This window comes from Spinacia oleracea, chromosome 2, assembly GCF_020520425.1.
Source record: "Spinacia oleracea cultivar Varoflay chromosome 2, BTI_SOV_V1, whole genome shotgun sequence".
NCBI lineage: Eukaryota > Viridiplantae > Streptophyta > Magnoliopsida > Caryophyllales > Amaranthaceae > Spinacia > Spinacia oleracea.
This window is the reverse complement of record NC_079488.1, coordinates 101,780,245-101,799,519: the sequence shown is the minus strand read 5'-3', so window position 1 is coordinate 101,799,519 and position 19,275 is coordinate 101,780,245. Positions and strand designations below refer to the sequence as shown.

General features: G+C 36.2%; 2 protein-coding genes across 2 annotated transcripts in view; one reads left to right on the top strand and one right to left on the bottom strand.

Annotated features, from left to right (window-relative positions):
- LOC110798114 (kinesin-like protein KIN-UB) overlaps window positions 1–6,999 on the top strand; it is a 14,960-nt gene extending 7,961 nt beyond the window's left edge. Inside the window, exons 7-19 of the mRNA XM_022003257.2 lie at window positions 957–1,106; window positions 1,357–1,445; window positions 1,740–1,943; window positions 2,104–2,226; window positions 2,514–2,642; window positions 2,750–2,881; window positions 3,224–3,362; window positions 4,136–4,228; window positions 4,381–4,506; window positions 4,659–4,784; window positions 5,236–5,379; window positions 6,135–6,263; window positions 6,345–6,999. Coding sequence (XP_021858949.2) covers window positions 957–1,106; window positions 1,357–1,445; window positions 1,740–1,943; window positions 2,104–2,226; window positions 2,514–2,642; window positions 2,750–2,881; window positions 3,224–3,362; window positions 4,136–4,228; window positions 4,381–4,506; window positions 4,659–4,784; window positions 5,236–5,379; window positions 6,135–6,263; window positions 6,345–6,505 — 1,745 coding nt within the window. The 3' untranslated portion in view covers window positions 6,506–6,999. The remainder of the gene's footprint in view (window positions 1–956; window positions 1,107–1,356; window positions 1,446–1,739; window positions 1,944–2,103; window positions 2,227–2,513; window positions 2,643–2,749; window positions 2,882–3,223; window positions 3,363–4,135; window positions 4,229–4,380; window positions 4,507–4,658; window positions 4,785–5,235; window positions 5,380–6,134; window positions 6,264–6,344) is intronic.
- A 4,638-nt stretch (window positions 7,000–11,637) lies between these two features.
- LOC110798091 (AT-hook motif nuclear-localized protein 22) lies at window positions 11,638–13,431 on the bottom strand. The gene has a single exon (XM_022003232.2). It carries the CDS (start codon window positions 12,862–12,864, stop codon window positions 11,854–11,856), a length of 1,011 nt encoding a protein of 336 aa, XP_021858924.2. The 5' UTR covers window positions 12,865–13,431; the 3' UTR covers window positions 11,638–11,853.
- Window positions 13,432–19,275: the final 5,844 nt, after the last annotated feature.

Sequence of the window (19,275 nt, the reverse complement as noted above, 5' to 3'; positions counted from 1 at the left end):
GGGGGGGGGGGGGGGGGGTGAGGAGCGCCAGAGAAGACCTTGAGTATCGCAGTGAAGTAAAATTTCTGCTTGAACATTGGGCATGTTTCTGTCCACTGATCATAGTGAAATGAGAAAATGCCGCGTATGCCAGTTTCCGCATTTGTTTGATGTGAACTGATACTATGTGAGATGTCATGGCCATAGGTAGTTGCAGCAAAGCCACAAAATCAGTGAATAGAGTATCCCCTTGGCAGTACGATGATCACCGCCTCTATGTATTTGCAGAAGTCAGAAGGCCAAAGGTTGTCAGTCCATCCACAATTTTAGATGTGCCTTTTAAAAACTTCCTATTGAAGAAAAAAGGAAAAGTTGCTGTACCCCACAAAGATTGACGCATAGTTATGTATTTGCATGTTTAGTCCGGTCAATTGCTTGACGCAATCATTTTGCCGAGCATCCAACCCTGTGATGTGCCATGGTGAAGGTGGCTGTGTATCATTACACACGTCTAGGAGTTTATGTTTACACAACAGCGATGCACTATCACCTGGCTGCCTATGTAGTATTTTCTCATGCTTATTGTTTAGGAAATGTTGGAGTTTGGATGTGTGATAGGTTGGATTGTAATTACATCTTATTTTCAAAGTAGAGCTCACGTTGGTTTTATCGTGTTCTATGATTTATAAGCCACTCTAATCCCCCCCCACCTCCCTTAGGAGCATCTCTGTCTGTCACTCTGTCTTATGTGTCCATATTGGGGGCATACTAAATCACCACTTACGTTATGTATGCATTGCAGAAGTACATCATCTTCATCTGGATCAGTATTGCATACTTAGTGCATCGGTTTAGTGTGAACAACATGATATTCTTTCTCCCCCAGCTGCTGTGCATAATGCTGATTTGTTAATGATTACCATCTGTTTCAAAAGTAATCATTACTGAAGTTAACTTCTTATACCTTTTGCTGGTAGGAAGTGAGGGCCACACCTTGGAGGAAGCTAAGGCTATCAATCTGTCACTTACCGCATTAGGAAAATGCATCAATGCACTTGCAGAGAATAGCCCTCATGTTCCAGTACGTGATTCCAAACTCACCAGGTTGCTTAAAGATTCATTTGGAGGTGAGGCATCATAGTTTCAATTTCTTTTTCTGAATTTGAGTACTTCAACTGGATCTAGTGATTAGTTCTCTTTGAGATGTCCATATTTGTTTTGGCTATGTGCACAATGCTTGCTGTTTTCACGCAAATCTTCTGGCATAATTTCTGTTTCTGTTGTGTGAAAATCTAACAACTTGATTTGGAAGAAAAGGGGGAAAACCTTCTCTAGAGATTTATAAAAGATTTTTATATACTTCCTTTTGGCATACAGGGACTGCAAGAACATCTCTAGTTATAACAATTGGTCCTTCACCACGGCATCGTGGAGAGACTACAAGCACAATATTGTTTGGACAAAGAGTGAGCAACCTTTTTCTCTGTACTTTGATGTGATTGTACAATGTACAAACCACGTATAAGTTTATAATCATTTTACAAAAAATGACATGACGGTAATTTAATACGAAGTATGTAATGTTATACTCCTGGAAATCTGCTATGATTAAGTGTTAAATGCTTTTCTTTTGGGAAGGATCTAGTTCTAATACTGTGAGGATGATGTAGGAAGAAGTGATAATCAATTCAAAATGGGCAACATAGGGGGACTTGTATATGAGTAGGATCTTTTATGTCATTGAAATTTCTATGTCACAGGCCATGAAGGTTGAGAACATGTTGAAAATTAAGGAAGAATTTGATTACAAAAGTTTGTCTAAAAGGCTTGAAGTACAACTGGACAAACTCATTGCCGAGGGAGAAAGGCGGCAGAAAGCATTTGATGATGATGTCAAACGAATAAGTCTAGAAGCTGAGAATCATGTCTCTGATGTTGAAAGGAAATTTTCTAATGAATTAGAGGTTCGTTGAATATTGGCTACTTTGCTTATTTGCTACTTCATTTTTGTTTAGAGGATATTTTGAAATTCTAAGACATAAGCATCGTTGGAGGGGGTGGCTCTTTGCTGTACTTTCCTTTGCTGTTTTAATAACTTTTTGAGTTTGTTTTTCTGAAAACCAGAAAGAAAGAACAAAATGTCAAATGGAATATTTAGAGTCCATAAAGAAGCTCGAGGAGAAGTGGATTTTGAATCAACAAAACCAACACAAGAATGGGTTCAGCAATGGCCCATGTGATAAAGAGGTATACTACTGCAGTACTGCTGACCACTAATTTTGTATAGTGTTTGTTCTTTTCATCCGTGTGTGGCTCTGAGCATTGCCAGCATTAGTTCGTCCTAAATTTATGTTATATGATTTCTATAAAAAAAAATCAAATTGATTTCCATAATTCCATGTTTTATGTTCACAGAAACTTATATATTCTTGGCTTTGAACATAGCCACATAGGTAGTATTTACAATTTATGCAAAATATTGTTCTCCTTCAGAATCCAATAGTGATGACTTTGCTACTGTATCTTTCATTTAGGATGTGCCTTTATCTGAGGAAGTTGCTGAAGTTAAACAGCTTCTTCAAAAGGAAATTCAATTGAGAAAGGCAGCCGAAGAGGAGGCCAACAGCCTGAAAAATCAACTATCGCAGTTGATATCTTCGGAGGTGTGCTCCCATTCTTGTTTCGCTGTGCCTGTGGTCTAGCATATTTTACCCTCTCCTTTCTTTCCGGGCTTTCCCCCTTCCTAAACCTGATTTCATTCGAGTTTTAGGGTGGTGGAACTGCTGAATTTGTTAGACTTCACCAAATGCTGGAAGATGAAGATTATGAGAAAAAGAAGCTTCAAGATGAAATTACATCTTTGCAAAGTCAATTGTTGCAGCTCACATTTGAAGCTGATCAGGTTTCTTATCTCTCTTTATTATGGCTCTACATCCTTGCTTCAGACATGTGATTGTTATTGCGTATATATTTACTAATGCTAAATATTGACAGTAATTTAACTTGTGATAAGTGAAAAGACCCCTTAAATACCTCTCTGTACTAGCACTTTTATCTTTGCATGGAGGCTGAAGGGTATTGTTGTGACATACCTTTTAGGTGGCATTGCTTTTTTTTAAAGTTGTGTTGGAATTGGACTATTGAAGGAGTGCTTGTTTATGGGTTGCAACATTTGTTGTTAGTCTCTAATTTGGTTTATGTCTTACGATCTGGTTTGATCACTATTTGAAAATTGTATTTCTAGATGCGGAAGTACATTGACAGGCTCGAGTCAGAAAATGGATACTCTCGTTCCCATTCGCTCACATCTCCAAGTAGACATTCCCAAAACAAAGACAGAGAAAACGGACATAAGTCATCATTTAACTCTCTCTTTGAACAAGGTGAGGATAAGACATGTATTTGATGCATCTGATTTTTGGCAACCTGAATCACCATGTTCTGACCCTCATTTTATAATTTATTAAATTCACCGTGCTAATACATTGTTCTAGATTTTCTTGGATTACTCCATCAACATGTAGAGATGTTCATCTTTTCCTTCTGTCAGCTTTGACTATTAGGATTTCCTTTACAGTCTGAATCTGTATCGTAACTGAGCTAGTGTGGTTATTAACATTATAAGCGTTGTATTTGGTCTGGGACTGTTGGTCACTGATTTTTTTTATAGGTAATTAGACTTTCGGGAAGGACATACATATCAAGGATCACATAGGAAATTTATCACAGGTCCAGAACTGGGACTCTTTCATTATTTAGAGCTAAAAGAAATGTACTAGGAAACTTTACTGTTGGAGTGTTGGTTAAGATTCCACCCTTTAGATTATCCTTTCTGTTTAGGGGATCTTAGGAGTTAGGAATTGGTTTAAAACATGAAAAACTCCGTCTTGTTTGGCTTTGTTTTAGTGTAAAGCCAGTATGCAATTTGGTACTAAAATAATAGTATTCTGGTCATTTATTAATGTCATCAAATTTACACTTTTCCCTAGGTTACCTTTTCCCACTTTCATTTTTTGTTCTTTCTGCTTTTCTTTTGGGGTGATGGAGGGTAGAGGATATACAGGTACTTGATAAAACTAATTAAGGTGATACTGGGTTGCTGTAGTTCTTTTATAATTTTTCTAAAGTTCGTTTTACTTGTTCATTGTATTCACAGTTGGATTGCAAAGGATCTTAACGATGCTCGAGTCAGAGGATGCCAATATACGTATTCATGCAGTGAAAATCGTGGCCAACCTTGCTGCTGAAGGTTGTAATATTTTTCTTGTTTCCTTTGACTAGTTTCTTCTTTCCTGTTGTTCTTCATCTGCTTAACGCCTTAACATGTGTAGATTTTAAGTAAACATCTAATGACTTTCGTAGTACAAGTTGAAGCCTAAAAGAGAAATGTTTGTTTTGCAGAAACAAACCAAGAGAGGATTGTTGCTGCTGGTGGACTCACTTCCTTATTAATGCTTCTTAGAAGCTATGAAGATGAAACTGTTCGCCGTGTAGCAGCTGGAGCTATTGCCAATCTTGCAATGAACGGTAAATGTTTGCTTTTCCATTTTTTAAGGATTGGTAGGATTATGTTGTGTTTCTTCCTATTATTGTGTCTGGATGGCCGTTCAGTTAGCTACTATGAACTAGTTTTGGTTTCATTTTCTTTCTGTCTCTTACTGAAAGTCTGAAACTTGCAGAAGCCAATCAAGAACATATAGTTGCCGAAGGTGGAATCAGTCTATTATCAATAACAGCTGATGATGCGGAAGATCCACAAACTCTTCGCATGGTTGCTGGAGCAATAGCTAATCTGTGTGGGAATGGTAATTTCTATCATCTCTTGTATTTTAGCCCCTTCAATTTTCTTCAGTCTCTTGTTATAAGAATTTTACTTGGGGTTCTTTTGTCAACTACTTTCAATTTCAGGAATTACTTTTTCCCGCAGCTATAGTTAGAAAAATGTATGCCAATTTAATCTTCTATCTGCTAGTGATTCTGGAACTCAATTTAAGGGTTTACTTATGTATGAAACAGATAAATTTTTACAACACTTGTATTTCTTCCCTATGTGGTTTTACTAGCGACTTATTGAGTAATGTCCGTCTCGCTTGTGCTTTAGCTGTTTCTATCTAATGGATTTTATACAGCTATCTAATGGATACCCATTAAATAGTAATGCCAGCCTGCTGTTATTACCTGTCGTATAGACTATGTATGCAAATTATTCAAACTTATTACAAAGTGTTAGTTTTTAAAAGTGAGTTTGCATTGCAGACAAGCTACAGGTCAAGCTACGAGCTGAGGGTGGTATTAGAGCATTGCTTGGGATGGTAAGATGTAGACATCCTGATGTCCTTTCACAGATTGCACGTGGCATAGCTAACTTTGCTAAATGCGAATCTCGGGGCGCGACTCAAGGTATGTGCCATCTACTATGTCTTTCTGTGCTTGACCATTTATCTGGCCTTTTCCATCTTTGACTCATAGAGTAAACTTGATTGAGCAGGGGCCAGGGGGGTTTTCCTTATTGAATTGATGTGCTCTGGCTTGTTCATGAACTTTTTGTTGCATGAGCTTCGAGGGAGAACCTACGGGGAAAGACCTTGTTTTTCTTCATATGTACTGTTAAGAACCTCTCAAATATCATTATCTTGCAGAGTCCAGCAGTTTTTAGTCTTAACTGACTGCAGGGATTTTACTGAATTATATCATCAGTTACAAACTTTTGCACTGGTATTGGATCTGATAGTTGTTGGACATAATGCAGAATTGCAGACTCAATTCGTGATGTGATGGAATGTATTTTAGGAGAATTGAGTTTCTTGGTGTTTTGTCCTAGTTAATTTTCAGTCCTGCTAAGTAATACTTAACTGTAGAACTGGATCCTTGTTACCTAGAGTCTTAGACACCAATGTTTTAAGAAAACCTTGGGGTAGGTACGGTACATAAATGTTACAAGTATCAAAGTTTCTTCGCATATTGTCCCAGCATAAAATATGTAAAGTTCCTTCGCGTATTGCCCCAGCATCATATGTAACAAGTTCTTGATAATCCATAAGGTCAAAACTTTGGAAAATCCTTTGATGTATTTTTAGGGAGTTATTTGCTGTTTAGGACTTAGGATTCGATCAGTTCTTTTGATGTACCTCACATTCCTGCCTTTTCCATTTTAGGGTCAAAAACCGGAAAATCCTTATTGCTTGATGATGGTGCACTTCCTTGGATTGTACAAAATGCCAACAACGAAGCTTCACCCATCAGGCGACATATTGAGCTTGCACTGTGTCACTTAGCTCAGCATGGTGAGTAAAATTATCCCTTTTTGAACGTGGTTAGTAAGAAAAAGGTAAAATTCAGTGAAATAACATTTAAGTAAACTGCAGAAGTAAATGTGAAAGATCTAATTTCTGGTGGTGCACTCTGGGAGCTGGTACGCATATCCAGGGACTGCTCACGAGAAGACATTAGGAGTCTTGCCCATCGAACACTTATTTCCAGCCCCACTTTCCAAGCAGAGTTGACTCGCCTAAGAATAGAGATATAATCTTGACGAAGATGTTATTTATATATCCCCAACTTTGAAGAAAATCCAGATAGGATTTTCAAGATGCAGTGCGCGGTGCCTCAGGTTCAGATAAGTGGAAGTATACGATGCTGAACAAAAGTTGTTATTATCATGGATTTTTCTGCAAGTCTGCTGCATACAAAGTGGTGGAGGTCAGTTTTGTATCTTGTAGTTTATGTATATCAATTCGATCTAATGCTAATTGCTGAGATTAGGGAGAGGGGAGCTCCCCTCACATATGGCAGTCTGCCACATTGATTCTCATCGCGCTCTTGTGGTTCCCCTCCATGGAACTCTCAAGTTACCTACATTAAGAAAAAAAGAAGAAAAAAAATGTCAGAACACCACATATCTTTATCACGACCCGGCATGATAAGTTGTAGCATTTTATTTCATTTAATAATTTGTGTAAATTCTAATGTATATTGATTCATAGTCCATAGTATTCCAATACAAGTCTTATTCTTTCATAATATGATCTGGCATCTAACATTCTGTTTGATATGTAGCAAAATGATTTCCTTTTCTTTTTTTTTTACTATAAACTTCGCAATATTTAGAATTGCTACAGAGATCTAGGGTTGTAAGAACGACTAAATCGAGACAGTTTCAACGATAAGTGGGGAGCGAAGAGGCGGAGATATCTTTATCTTTATGTAGAAGGGTTTATCATTTACCGTTCCATTTTCCCCTTCACCATGACCACAACCAGTCTCCTTGTAGCTGAGTAACCTTACCTGATGCCAAGCACTTCTGCAAAGCATTTTTTCTCTTCATATTTATATGGATTAATACGGGCGTGAAGCCGTGAACACGTCATTGTGGTATCGGTTATTTGAAAAGCTCGTATATCATTGTGGTGCCTTGGAGGATGGCGGTGGTGTAAGGAGGTGCTGAATGGAGCGGAAGTGAGGGCGAGTGGCAGGGGGCATGTGGTGGATCATGAATGAGATGAGTGAGGAGCGCGATTCACTGATGGTGGTTTGGGAATAATGTACAAAAAGTTTCGGTTTTAGTGAAGGTGGGGGACTGTAATTACTAAATAGTCAGTTAAATAGATCCTAATCTTGGAGTTATGCACATCTATGTGCCTTGTACGCAAAAGATAGAATATCGAGGTTATGCAACAATAATAAGAGCATAATAGCCCAAAGTGTGTGGCTCAAACCAGCTATATTTGATCAGTACTACAAGTTAATTAGGTAAGTGATCGAAAACCCATGTAGTGTCCTCAAGGTTAAGGACAAAGACAAAGGATATTAATTAATCAGTTGATTATAATGGAGTAATTAAGAGTATGTAAAACGACAAAGGAGAGAGAGAATAAGGACAAAGTCGCTAAGACAATCGAGGCAGCTTGCATATGCCCAATTGCCCATCAAGGTTAAGAATGACTCAACATTTAGCAAATTCATTCTAGTGTTTCTAAATAAGAGGTTTTGTTTTTATGAAAGCGTTCGGAATAAGGCTTGCGTTGAACTTGTAATTATCGGTGAAACGACGAAACAAGACATGAGGCGACGCACACCCATTGCTCAGCTCCGGGTTACTGCCATTTTGTGGCCTAAGTAGCTCTAAACGGGCCCTCGTCTCATATATTGACATTGTTGGTTATTTGAACTGAAACTGATATACTAATAGACTAGTAAGTATGTATTAATAGTCTGTTGGTTTAGTGGTGCTTTAGGATGAACTGAGTAGGACGGATCACGTGTTTGATCCCCCACAACTACAATTGGGAGGGGACAGAAACTTATTTAACCATAACTCATCCCGAATCCGGATTATCCCTAGGCGTGAAATGTTTGGTAACACCAAAAATCCCAAACCTTTAAAATACTCACAATTGGAGTAATATGCTTAAGAATAGTGTTATGAGTCACAAAATGGTGAAATTCACTATAAATTACTATTTTTTTTTTCCATTCCTTCCCTTTAGATGCTATATGTTGCTTGTTCAAACAATCTAGGTTCAAGCCTTGTTAACTACATATTTTCCCAATTTCTTTTCTTTGTTTTACTTTCTCCTTTTCTAATCTAATTTTACGGACTAATTTCAATATCTTGGGGGACCGCGTACGTTAGCGCACGGTCCAACAACTAGTGATAAAAAAACTCCGAAATATGTATAATATTAATTACTTAGGCTTATTAAAACTTCAAGAAACGGATAGATGGAATATCTCGGGGCTAGGCGTAAATTAATGCCCACCAGATACTTTCTAATTCGATGGCAGAGTCTGTTGGAACCAAGGCAAAGCCTCCTGGGATGCTCCATAATCATACTACGTACTGTCGATATTCTCTACTATATATTTTGTACAAGTACGTACAAAGTACGACCTTGGAACGTACTGATATATACCTTATGAGACGATTCTAGAGGATGATCGATGATGTCATAAGACGGTACAATTAAGGTTGTTCATGCCTCTAGTAGCATACGAGTATTTCTTATTGTATCAGATCTTTTAGGCAAGAAAGATATCAGGAGCAGGATGATTTGTGTTTTTTGTACTATGGTTGTAAAACTAGATAGAGTTGCCAAGAAAGTTCAATTTTTACGAAAACTAAATGCTAAAGGTATCGAAATTTGAGCTACTATATTGGTAAACTCATTTTGAGAGCAATATAGGACACACTGTTAAGTGTTAATTAGTCTCTAATGTGAATCAAAAGATTAACATTATACTCAACTCTTCTTTGACTTTGGCTACATTTGACTAAACCTAGAAGGCATCATTGCCGCATTTAAGGAGCCTCTATTGTTCTAGACTTCGAGGAAGGCCGGTAACCATTTGTCTAGGAATGGACTATGGAGAGAGTATGACACTTGAAGTCTAAGATAAAATATATCTTTAATTAATTTAATTATAATAAGTTTAGAACAAAAAAAAAAAAAAAAAAGAGTGGCGAACAACAAGGTTCCACAGTTGCACTGATACACGAGGAAATACAAATACATATCAGATATGTATTGGGAAATACATACTAGAAAAAAAGATAAAATAGGAAAAAGGACAAAAAAATAATTAAATGGTACTTTTCTAAACAAAAATGGTACTTTTTTTTACAGAATGATTTTTTTTTTTTTACAGAATGATACTTTTTTTACATGATGGTACTTCATTTTTTGTCTTTTAGCTATTTGTCTTTTAGTTAATATGTGTGTTTCCACACATATCAGATATGCGAAAAAACGAACCCCTGATACGCAACCTCTGAATAGCAAACAAGTAGGAAGGGATGACGATAAAAAAGCGACAGAAACTATGAGTGCTCCTGTATTGTTTAAGGCCGGAGAGGTGGGTGTCTTTTCTATGGAACCCCAACTACTTGAGTTTTTAAGTGCTTTGCTGTAGTTAATCTGTTTCAAACTTCAGACTGTTTTCTTTTTTTAATTAATTAGCCTCGAAAAGAGAGTAATTTGTTTGTTCAGACCTTTCAGTGTAGCAGCGCACGTGCAATCCTTCAGTCACCAATGTATTCACTCATCACTTTCTTCTATGCACTTCTAACCTTCTCCAATCTTCATTCTAACTTTGTAACTGTAAGTTTATCTTTCACACTTAACCGTAAACTTTACACAATTTTACATCAGTTTTTCACTAATTCGTATCTACTGTATTACGGAGTATTATTATTTAAACTTACATTAGGCTATCCTCAATTTTACCTTTTATCTCTAAATCTACTTTGACACTCTAAACTCACTTGAACACCTAAAATAGAGTTATAGTATCTTTTTTATTTACAACTTCACTTGAATGGTCAACTAAGGTTTTGTTCTCTTTGTCTGGTCTGATTCATGTTGGTCTTGTCTGGTCTGGTGTGATCTGGTCTTGACTAATTTTTCATTTTGCTGGCCTGGTCTGATCTGGTCTGATTTAATAAGGTCTGATCCAATAAGTAACAATGACAAGGTGAAAAGAACATGGCCTAAAACAAGTCTTGAGTGAAGTTTATAATTACACTTTACCTTCAGACTCTATGAGTTTCTTTACGCTTTATTGCAAGATTCTTGTATGAGACTCATCCAAAGATTCACCTTAAGACTTGGGATAAAGTCACCTTAAGAATAGTGAATTGGTAATGGCCCATCAAACGAGAGTCTTGTTATACATAACCTCAAGGGCCGGTATATGAGTATTGAGTGCTAAGCATTGCCATGCATTCTGATCCTAACCAAGTGTTGATTTCAGATTTTGTAACAAAACAATATTACATTGTTCATAGTCTAATATTGTTAATTTTTTTTTTTTAATACTTTTACCCTCTTATGAGTTATGGCAAAGTCTTGTTTTTGTTTTTGACACAGAGAGGTACGGGAAAGTTTATACGGAGTATATATATTAACATGTTATGTTTATATATATGAAAATCATGTAGAAACTTGGCACTATCCAACATTATGAGATTGTAAGTAAAGCCCATACCTTGTTGTCTAGGGAGCATGTTAGATGCTAATTTCTATGATAATGGTGTTGTAACAACATGTTTAGCAAATGGCAACACAGTAAATATAGTAATTTTTTTAATTTAGATAAAAGCGAAGTTATGGGAATGAATGAAATGATGATAATGCGTGCAGTGAGAAAAGGTTGGTGGGCGCTGAGTTGCATGTGAAGTAAGTACAAAGAAAGTGATCAAAGACTCTCCCTACTTTTACTCTTTGCTCTTATTCATCATTTTTTTTTTATCTTAATTACATACCAAGTAATTCTTTAATTATTACTCCATATATTATTTTAAGATGAATCATAAGTTTAAGGTTTTAGATAATTGACCCACCCATTCTCAAGGGAAAAAGTATTGTAACTACTCCATAACAAGAAAATATAATTCCTCCATTCTTTTTAGGACATATAAAATTTAAAATTTATCCAATATAATGATCACATAAAACATGGAGAGAAATAGTAGAGGTACTGAAAACAAGGAAGGTTTTCTTGTTAAATTTTTCAATGGTCTTCTATATTGAAGTGATGGGAAATCTTGGAAAATATATTTATAAATTATATGTATCCACTATTATAACATCATTTTAATGACATAATTATAACAAAACAAATTAAATGCAAAAGTCATGAAAATCATTGACAAATGTAAGATAAAAGAAAGGATGAAAAATGTTGAAACATAATTAACAAAGCAGAAAAGGAAAGAAGAAGATAATAAAATTAAACAAAGCAGAAAATGAGGGATAAACTTTCTCTCTACTTAGATTCTGATGGAGTAATAAAAGTTTCCAAGTTGTCCAAACCAAAGAAACGAAAACATTGATTATAATCCAATAAGGAGTAAAATGTACTAACATTTGATAATGATCAATAAGGAGGTCGATTATTAGGAGTACCCCAAAAAGCCTCAGGTGGCAAAGAATTCAACAAGTTTGGAGGCAATCCTTGTAGTAATCCCCCTCCTCCTCCTCCGCCTCCGGATCCTCCACCTCCACCTCCGCTTCCATTATTACTCGGATCACCCATCATTTGTCCCCCTACTCCACCTCCCGATGGCGGTGATCCTAATCCACCGCCACCATTATTCCCTGGTTGTATCTGGGCCCCACCTCCCTCTTCTTCCTCTAAAGGTAATCTTTCATAGGCCGCGTTCCCAAAGGACGCGGCCATAACAACTACTGGGCCAGATGCTAAAAGAGGCCCCACAACCCCGCCCCCTACCACCTGCCCTTGACCTCCTGCTAAATAAATAGTAAGGCCAGAAGCAGCAGGTGGGGCCGGGGGCGGTAAAAAAGAGCCAGAAAGAGAAAGAATTTCAAACCTCCCATGTAAGGTAACAACAGCTCCCGGAGCCCCCGGTTGACGAAGAGTAACATTAGCAACAGTACCCGTTCCACTCAAGATACAAACCCCTCTTTGCTTACGGCGAGCAAAGTTAGTTATACTATCCATAATATCACAACCATTAGCCACCTCCATGACGTGAGATCTAAGAGCGTTGGCGCTATCTCTTGTGATAATGATGGGTGGTTTAGGTTTATTCTTGGATCCAGCGGGTCTTCCTCGAGGCCGTCTTTGGATCTCTCTTTCACCATCTCCACCGTCATTTTTGCTGTCAGCTGCTCCACAGTCGTCTCTTTCCCTCTTTAGGTTTGATTTAAGGTCGCTGCTACTTCCACTTTGCTCATTTTCTGAGCTATGATGCTGCTGTTGTTGGAGTAGATGTTGCGGTTGCTGTAGTTGCTGTTGTTGTTGTTGTTGTTGTTGTTGTTGTTGTTGTTGTTGGAAGTGGTGAAACTGATGATGCTGGTTTAGATGAAGACTATTAGTATGAAAAGGAGGTGGTAGAGGCCTTCCATGAGCTGTTACTTGATCCATATGTATATATATCTCGTCTCGAATTATCGAAATCGAAACCCCTTGAGCTTGAACCCTAAGCTAGCTTAGCTAGCTAGAAGAAAGATGAAGATGCATCTTTTCTATTGGAAAGTAGTATCCATGTAAATTAAAATTTGGATCTTGAAGATATTTTGTTTTGGTGAAATCACGTAAATTATGCAAGGGAAAAAGGAGTGGAAGATTTAGGTTGATGTTGAGTTTAAGTTAATAATCTAAAAATGGGATTGTGTTGGTAAGGGTTTGGGAGAAAGAGAGAGAGAGAGAGAGAGAGAGAGAGAAGAGGAGGTTGAAGATTGGGTTTGGGAGGAAAGAGAGAAGGAAAGTTTAGTTGTATTTTTATTTTTTGTTTGGGGGTAAGAAAGAAGGGAAAAAATGGGGGAAATTTTGGGAGAGTTGGGTTAGGGTTAGGTCTTAAAGGGTTGGTTGTTAATTAGAAGATGGGTTTTGTGATTTTGTGTAAGAGAAAAGGGGGGGAAAGGCAGCATGCGCATGGGCGGTCACTCCATCAGGAGAAATTATTAGATGGTTTTTGAGTTTTTTAGATCAAATTTATAATTTTGTTGTACAACTGGTTGTATATTTTATACTTATACCGTAATTGATACTCTGTGTTATATGTTCCTTCCGTCCCTAAAAAATTGTTTTATTGTAATTTTTTTGGGTCAAACTTTGTAAACTTTGATCACGAATTTTTATTAGTATATAAGAAACAATATAATCATGTGGGATTTTGTTAGATTTGTTTCAATAGCATATTTTTTAGAGTAATAACTTTCTATAATTTTTACACTTGTAAAATTAGAAATATTTACGTTTAAAGTCGTGTCTTAGAGACCGTGAAAAGTCAAATGGACAATCTTTTAGTGACGGAGGGTATATTTTAATTATTTCCCATTTAAGGAGTTACTATAAGTGAATACTGTGTGAATGTATGGTAAAATCGGTTTTATCATGAAAGTATAAGGGTAACTTAATCAAACTTCTAGTTTGCGGAGACAATAAACAATATGAAACCATAAAATTTTGACTGAACATGGACCATTTTTTCAGGCTGGTTTTGTTTAGTTGAAATGAGGCCAAGCATTTGTTGTAAAGTTTTCAAAAAGTCTTGGTAAAGCATGAATCTTTATGGTCAACTGTGGATTGTTTCTGATTTTATGATTTGACTTAGAACTTTAAACCTATTTTTCGCTATTTTACACTCGATAAAAAAATATTATATCTTGGTTAAATTTTTTTTAGTGTAGAGAGAGCTACAAAGGGCAAGACGAAAAATGATGTAGCCGGGATTTGATAGCATGTCTTGGGTATCACCCCCTCAAACTTTACCAACTAAGTTGTTATTAATGTTACATTCGTTTCCATTAGTTTTTATTTACGTAATAGAAGAAATATCTAATGGCGATAAAAGCTCTTAAACAAGATAAATAAATTATTGTCAATTTATTGAGTGCTTCTTGTTTGGTCTGGTTAAATCTAATTTAGAAAGAACACTTCATAAACAATAATTAAGTACTTTATCTCAAAAAAAAAATGTCAACATTGTAAAACACGGTGAATATAACATTTCTTAAATTTGCGTGCTCTCCGGTAATTTCCTACATGGAAAATTTACTCTATTTTTATTTTTTATAATCAAATTAATGCATTGATAGAAAGTCATACGGCATCTACGTAAAAATTTGAAAATAACAAATGTATAACAATCGAATCAAATAAAAACTTCCTCTCACCATACCTACGATCGTAGCATATCAAACATTTTGTATATCCCTCTTTTACATCGTTGTGGTTTACAACCTTTTTCAACCGGGGGGGGGGTCTACAGACCTGTTGTAGCCGTGAAATATGATTTTGTTTATTATTTATCAATCGGCTACTTTTGTGCATGTAAGACCGCCTTATCGGAAAGACACTTTGATTGGTTATCTAATTGGTTCGGTTGCTTAACTAATTTATTTTATTGCTTAACTAACTAGCTCTAGTGTTTAACTAATTAGTTTTATTGCTTAACTAATTAGTTACTGTATTTAACTAATTAGTTTCAGTAATTAACTAATTAGTTCAGGTGATAACTTATACTCCCTCTGTCCCAGCATACTCGCACCGGTTCGAGTCGACACGTTTGCCAATGCACAACTTTGACCACCAATATCTTTAACTACATATTATAAAAACTTATGAAATATTAATATTTTGAAAATATATGTTAAGATGAAGCCAACAATATATTATATGCTAACTTTTGTTTTCATATACTAGAAATAAAATAGGGTCAAAGTGAATTATGTGAATAGTGCAAAAAGTCAAACCGGTGCGTATATTCCGGAACGGAAGGAGTATGACACCAATGTAATCTTTTACCTAAAACGTCTTATATAAAAGTCTATTTTTATCAAGATTAAGATTATTTTTACACTTTACTATCAAACTCATTTTTTTTTACGGTTTTTTCATGAAATGCCCCTGAGGTTTCACGAAATTCACCAAATACCCCTGCGTGTTTCAAAATACATAGTATACCCCTATTTAAACTTAAAGTGCACCAAATGCCCCTAGACTTAACGGCCGTTAGTGCTCCGTTAACGTTAGTTTACCTTTATACCCTTACTCACCCAATATTCTACATTTAACCTTTTTTTTTAAAAAAAAAAATTCCTCTTTCTTATTCTTCTTCTCTCTCCTCTCCTCTCTGTTGTTCGACCCATCTTTCTCTCTTCTTCTTCTTCTCTCTCCTCTCTTCTTCTGCCATTTTTGCTCTCTTCACAAAAACAAATATTTCTACCCCATTGATTAGCCTAACCCAACACAAATTCATATCCGCATCCCAATCCGAATTCAACCTTATACCCTCTTCTGTGGGTTCGCCCTTCTTGTTTCTCCAATATCAGTTCAAGCGACGACTTATCCGACATGCTATCACCTCCGGTCAGCCCGTGTCGGTCGCCAATGAGAGCGGATCTCACCGCGGCGTGTCAGGCGTTCGCGACGATGGCGGAACCGGTTAAAAGTATTGCATTCTCCAACCCATTTCTCATCATCCCACGAAGTACCACTTGACAAGCACCGAAAAGGGATTGTGGGAGTTTAATTTTGTTCGATTTTTCTGCAAATTAGGGACTGCTTTTCCATAATATTTGTGGATGACTTTTCTAGATTTTGGTGCAGTTTTGTGGGTGATATAATGGATAATTTGTTTGGGTTTGCAATTTTCAATTTTTTACCCAATTTGATTTTTTTGGGGTTTGCAATTTTAAAGATGGATAATGCGGTGAATCGGAGGAAGGCGATGAACGCGAGTTTCTCCAATCTACATTCCCGTATGTTCTTTTCTGGGTTCTTCCTTCTTGTATCTCCAATCTCAGTCCAATTTGTGGGCGATTATTTTCCAATTGTTGATGGTTCCAATTGTTTTTATTCATTTTCCATTTCAATTTGTATATAATTTCTACCATTAATAGTGTAATTTGGGGGTGTTTTGTATTGTTGGCTTGAATCAAATTGACATGGTGTTTTCTTATAATTGCATGTCTGATAAATCTTTTGATCTTTGTTGTTAAATATAGATCTCGTGTTCTTTTGTTGATATTGTAGTCGGGTTTTAATCTATTATGATTATAGCAATGAAATCGATGAAAGATTTGTTGCAAAGCGTAAAATATGGATTAGTCGTTAGTTGGACTGAATATGCTTCATTATGATGGAGTAGTTACCTAATACAGAGTATTTCGTATATGGCATCATCAATGTAGTGATTTAGAAATTTAACTACCAAGCTTGGACCCTTTTTGTATACACCTAAAAACAACCTTGATTTATGCATCAAAAGCACCAACACAACAACACTAAAACACACATTTGCAAGGACAATCATCCCGTTGAAAACTGACAAAGCAAATAGGAGTACTGGAGAAGATGGATCAGGAAAAGAGAAAGAAGGGATGGAGAGAAAAGAAAAAAGGCAGTTTGGGTATTTGGTGCAAAGAACTTTACAAATAGGTGTATATTATGCAAAAAGTTTATATATAGGTGCAATTAGTGAATTATAAACATGACTTAACGGAGGACTAACGAAAAGTCATAATAGGGGTATTTGGTGAACAGTATGAAAAAATTAGGGGTATACTATGTATTTTGAAACACGCAGGGGTATTTGGTGAATTTCGTGAAACCTAAGGGGCATTTCATGAAAAAACCGTTTTTTTTATTCATACTTCCCGTATTAAAATATTAACATAAAATAAACAAAGTGCCCTCAATTGAAAGGGTCCCTCCAAGATACACTCCAAATTTGTCCCTTTCCTTATATTTGTTGAATGATGTTGACCCATATATTTATGACTTATACAAGACCTAATATATAAACCCTGGCCTCTAATATACACGGAGTATCGTCTATTAAACACCCCAGTCCCACAACCCCACCCCAAAATTTTAAAATATGGTTCTCTTCCTTTTACTTCCTCTGTTTCGTACAGAGTACTCCGTAATATATAATGCTTCAACTTTCATGCATACAATAACATCAATAATATCTCTAATTATTCCCCTAAAGAAATAATATCTCTAATTATCAATAAGTAAAAAAATAATACTTATACAAAATTAATTTATTCGGTTTTTACATTACCAGAATATTTATTTGAATATTGAAAAAGAATTAAATCATTACAATTTTTAAAAAGAAGCTTTAATAAACCAAATAGGAACTTTTAGAACAACCACCTAGAACTGGAAACAACTCGGTCACAGGCCAGATACACAAAAATAAGCAGCCAGCAGACTGCGAAGAAAAAAATAAACAAAGAAAACACCAACAGGTGCCTAAGACAAGATTAATAAGAATTTCTGCTTCTGAAAGCTACTGGTGAAAGCCATAACCTTGATTCGTTGCGCAATAACTTAGCTTTGTTTTAAACTGTGTCATACTTCTAAAACCATGCAACAAAATTAATTCATTAATAAAGAGTCATACGACATCTACGATAGAAATATAGATTTAACGAATACATGACAAACTAAATTTAAGCTCGTGCGATGCACGGGTCTACCATGCTATTCGAACAATAGAACAAATTTTTTCTATTTATTATAGGAAATATTATTTTACCTATGTAACAACTAAATTTGTTAAGTTGTTAATCACCTCGGACCCTATATATGCTATGCAATATGCATTAAAATGACAGTATATTAACAAACAATAAAAACTAATCTAATATGGTTCCAAAGGATGTTGCGCCACACGAATTCCCAGTTGAATTGCTGCTTGCGCTGAGTTATGAGCATGTCGAACTTGGTCTCGATCAACCTTGTGAATGACACATCTGCTGAAATTCTTATAAATACTTAGTAAAAGATAATAAGAGATGAATTTAGCGTCACATAGGATTTCCACGTCATCATATATATATATAACTAATGTTATTTCAGATATATTAAAATAAAAATAGAAAAATAATGCATTGTTAATGATTAGTAGAATTCAATCATCAAAGACAATTAAATATTGACAACACCAAATTGTTTAGTTAACTAAAAGTAAAAATGTATACTAATATATATGTATAATGATTCTTTAATATCGCCATACGGACCTACCCGCATCAGAATATCTTCCTTCATCTAAGCCTACCATGTAGACAGACCCTTCTCCAAAGGTAAATTCTTTCTACCTCAAGCTGCCCATGCTGTAACATCCATGCTGAATCCCTGAACCACCTATTTTTAGAATGTGATTCCTCTTCCCAAGTATGGAGAGATCATCAAGGTAAATAATGGCTAGGGCGAACTATTCTCTTTACATACATCTTTTCTGCCTTAAATGAACTCCATCGCCCACCATTGTGCTATGATTAAATTCATTTTTCTTCTTTGGGCTATCTAGAAAGAAAGAAATAATGTTATCTTCTCAAATATGGCCTTCTCACCGCTTAAATGTTATTTCAAAGCCTACCACCTTTATAAAGAATGGGATTATAGAGTCCTTATGGACTCTTTTCAATCACCTAACACTCCACCTCCTCCTTCTCTCCCAACCACCTCCCCCCCCCCCCCCAAGTTCTGGTGAGGTGGTTTCCTCCTACCATAGGAGCTTTCAAACTCAACTTCAACGGATCTCGAAAAACTAACTCTGTAGCAGCAGGCATCATCATCAGAGATACCAGTGTCAACGTTTCTTCGGCAGCAACTTTCAATCTCGGCACTACTCAAGTCTACATGGCTGAAGCCATGGCTCTTCACAAAGGTCTAATGGAAGCTCTAAAGCTTAACGTCAAAAGACTTCAAATTGAGGGAGACAATCTCCTTGTCATCAACACTATTAAAGGCATCTGGAAGACCCCTTGGAAACTGCAGAACATTGTAGAAGACATTTAGAACATGCTACAG